This window comes from Belonocnema kinseyi, chromosome 4, assembly GCF_010883055.1.
Source record: "Belonocnema kinseyi isolate 2016_QV_RU_SX_M_011 chromosome 4, B_treatae_v1, whole genome shotgun sequence".
NCBI classification, from domain to species: Eukaryota; Metazoa; Arthropoda; class Insecta; order Hymenoptera; family Cynipidae; genus Belonocnema; species Belonocnema kinseyi.
This window is the reverse complement of record NC_046660.1, coordinates 24,655,201-24,658,513: the sequence shown is the minus strand read 5'-3', so window position 1 is coordinate 24,658,513 and position 3,313 is coordinate 24,655,201. Positions and strand designations below refer to the sequence as shown.

The 3,313-nt window shown below is 28.3% G+C and overlaps 2 protein-coding genes across 2 annotated transcripts in view; one reads left to right on the top strand and one right to left on the bottom strand.

Annotated features, from left to right (window-relative positions):
* The window catches only part of LOC117170790 (GATA zinc finger domain-containing protein 4-like), a 2,040-nt gene extending 856 nt beyond the window's left edge, over positions 1-1,184 (top strand). The window contains exon 2 of the mRNA XM_033357828.1: positions 1,153-1,184. Within this exon, the coding sequence (XP_033213719.1) occupies positions 1,153-1,184 (32 nt within the window). The remainder of the gene's footprint in view (positions 1-1,152) is intronic.
* Positions 1,185-1,396: 212 nt separating this feature from the next.
* The window catches only part of LOC117170789 (venom peptide SjAPI-like), an 11,094-nt gene continuing 9,177 nt past the window's right edge, over positions 1,397-3,313 (bottom strand). The window contains exons 2-3 of the mRNA XM_033357827.1: positions 1,719-1,822; positions 1,397-1,492 (exon numbers count right to left, since the gene is read on the bottom strand). Coding sequence (XP_033213718.1) covers positions 1,397-1,492; positions 1,719-1,822 — 200 coding nt within the window. The remainder of the gene's footprint in view (positions 1,493-1,718; positions 1,823-3,313) is intronic.

Below are 3,313 nucleotides of genomic sequence, written 5' to 3'. Positions count from 1 at the left end.
CCGAACATCATATATACCTTTATACAGTTAAATAATTTATTTATTGCCTAATGTTTGAAGCTTTTTTCTTGCTGCATTTAACCCCTATTAATTTTATTTAAAAATTTAAATTTAAAGAAGATTCTGAATTAAATAGTTAATTATATCATTGCAAACCTCATTCCTGAAATGAACAGACTATAAACTATTAAGCTCTATAAACAAACGTACTGTTTTCAATAACGCATAGTGGGAGGAAATGGACTTTTTCGTTCAAAAATGTCCAGAGCCTTCAATTTTCGTCCGATTTTTAATTTTTTGGTTTTAATTAAAGTTCATTAAATTCTAGAGAGCTTAAAGATCCGAAATTCTTGTCTCCATTAGTTGTTTATTAATAATTTTTCAACTCAGTGTATGGAAAAAATAAAATTTTGTGCATAACAATTTTTTACGCTTTTATAACTGACCAGGAAAACTTTATACTGTCTGAAATAAATGTTTAAGGCCTCAGAATACAAATAATTTGTCTATTATTCCATTCATTTGTTATAAACCAATTTTATGAACAAATTGACGGATAGTCTTATTATCGGTAAAAACAATTTTTCGCTAAAAGTGATTCACATTAATGAAGGAATGGCAGTCAATAACATAACTAATTAAAAGTTCATAATGACAATTGTTATAAACAATTCTTGTTACAAAATATTTAATTTGGAGATTTTTTGAATTATAATTTCCTTCAATCACCAGAACGACTTCACGTATTCGTTAAAATAATAAATATTTAATAACATTTGACAAAACATGAGATATCAATTTTTATAAAAAAAAATAGCCGAACACACATTAATAAATAAATGGAATCATAAATAAATTATTTGCATTCTGAGTCCCTGAACCTTCATTTAAGAATATATAAAGTTTTCCTGGTCAGTCATCAAAGCGAAAAAAATTGTTATGTAAACAATTTCAGTTTTTTCATAATTTAAGAGGAAAAATGATTAATAAACAAATATAAAGTACAAAAGTTCGGAGCGTCAAGCTAAACAAAAAAAAATGAATTTCCTTCCATTGTGCGCCACGGTAATAATATAATTAAATATTTAATTCAAAATCTTCTTGACCTAAGAATGTTCTTGTTTTAAACAATAATTAACTTACTCTTTACAGCTCCAGAACTGATTCACAAATATAAAATTTAACACTTCAGAACAACAAATTTCTGCTAAATGTCAATAATGCTTACACTCAAAAATGTTACTATTTACTAGAATTATTGCCTGATGAAGATTTGATTTAAGAACTTTTATAATTCATAATCGAATTTCAAAATTTTTGAAAGAGTTAAGATATTTTTAATGACATGAAAAAAATTTGTTTGCAATAAAATATATATTATATTTTACATTGTATTTTACGGGATACAATTTTTGGGTAAAACACATTCATTATTCTGCTTTGCATCTTTCACGTATCCGTCCATGCAGTTACAACCCTCTCGACATATCTGCTGAAATAAAAGAATCGTAAATTATTGGAAAACATTGTAATCTATATTAAATTAATTAATAACAACATCCGAATATACCACATTGAAATCTATAATTGTTCAACTTAAAACAACATCTATATAATTAATGTTATGATCCTTCTGCATTTAATGAAAATAAAAGACAGAAATTCATTTTTCTATGTAATTATAAAATGTATTCAGCATTCATATTTTTCATACTTACTTTAGGACATGGACGAATTTTAAGATCATTGCGGTTAGCGCACGTTTTTGGACAAGGATTTTCACATTGGGCAAGTGTAGAATATTGACCGCAACATAGTACGTCTGAAAATATGTTAAAATTTAATAATTTTTCGAGGAAGGCTACTAAATTGAGTCAAAGTTCAAATTACAGGGTGAAAAGTATTACCGTTATACTTTAGTTTAATTGACTTGACTTTTCTTGACTTTATTTTAAATACTCGACTTTGCTTCGTAGATGAAAGTTGTACGTATATGAGTTAACGCAAGCATAACCTTTCTTGCACTACAATTTTAATTCGACTCCATCTTTTTTTTCAAATTGAAGCTAATTAAATTCTGAAACGGTCTGTCGCGGGTCATTTTGCTAAAAAGGCTCCATTTGTTTGTTATTCAAGTTGCAAAATGCCAAAAAACCATAATTTTTCATATTTGAGCTGCCTGTTCTGTAGCATTCATTGATTTTACCTCAAAAAGGTGCAAAACTGATAGATTTACAATAAATTAACACACCCACACTGCATGTTCTTATAATAATAAAATTAAGTTTAAAAAAAAATTTCTTGCAGCGCCATGCTTGTACAATTATGAATTTTCAATTAATCCCTGAATGATAAAGACCAGTGCGTGTCAGTGTCAAAAGTCGGTCGCCACTAGTTTAGAATAGACTGTTTACGTTTCCGGAGACTGATCTAGTTTCAAGGCCAGTGCAAGGTATTCCCCGAAACACTTCGTATATAGGTGTTCTTATGTAATTATTTTTTTCGAATCAAAGCGCTTTTTATTTAGAGCAATACTTGGAACAAAATATTCCTGAAACATTCTGAATTACTGAAATTCTTTGAATTACCCTAGCTTTCTGAAATTCCTGGTATTCTCCTAATCTCCTTAAATCCTTCAATTTTCTGTATTCCTAAAATGTCTCAGTTACTTTTATTTACAGGTATTATGAATTCGTTCAATGCTCTGAGCTTCATGAAATCCCTGAAACCCTTGAACTTTTCAAATTACTTTAATATTCAGAATTCCAAGAATTCCTGGAATATTTTGAATTCGTGAAATTCCATGAGTTTGTGGAACGTTCCAAAATCAAAAGTTTCAGTAAATTCATTAAGAACTCTTAAATCTCTGGATAATATTAAATAAAATATTAAATTATTAAAAATTGAACAATTTAATTTTTTAACGGAACGCTTCTGAAATTGAAGATAAATTGTTTTACTTTGAATAATTTTAATATCCTTGAATAGCTGTTAGTAACGATATTCCGGTGCAAATAGCCACATCCTAATTTGTAGAACAAAAAAGACGATTTTACAATATTTCACGTAAACAATATAGAAGGTTTTTAGGAATTCATATTTTTTAAAAATATATTCATCAAATTTTTCCAGGTATTTGCAGAAGATCCTAGAAATTAAAAAAAAATCCTGGAAACATTGTAATATAGTCACAGCTTCCTCCTTCGATTACATAAGCAGCCCTATATATTTGAGGGCTTCAGGGCCACTAGTTCAGTTCTAATCTTGACTTTACTCTGTAACCAACGAAATAAAGGCACGTGATATCTCGTTA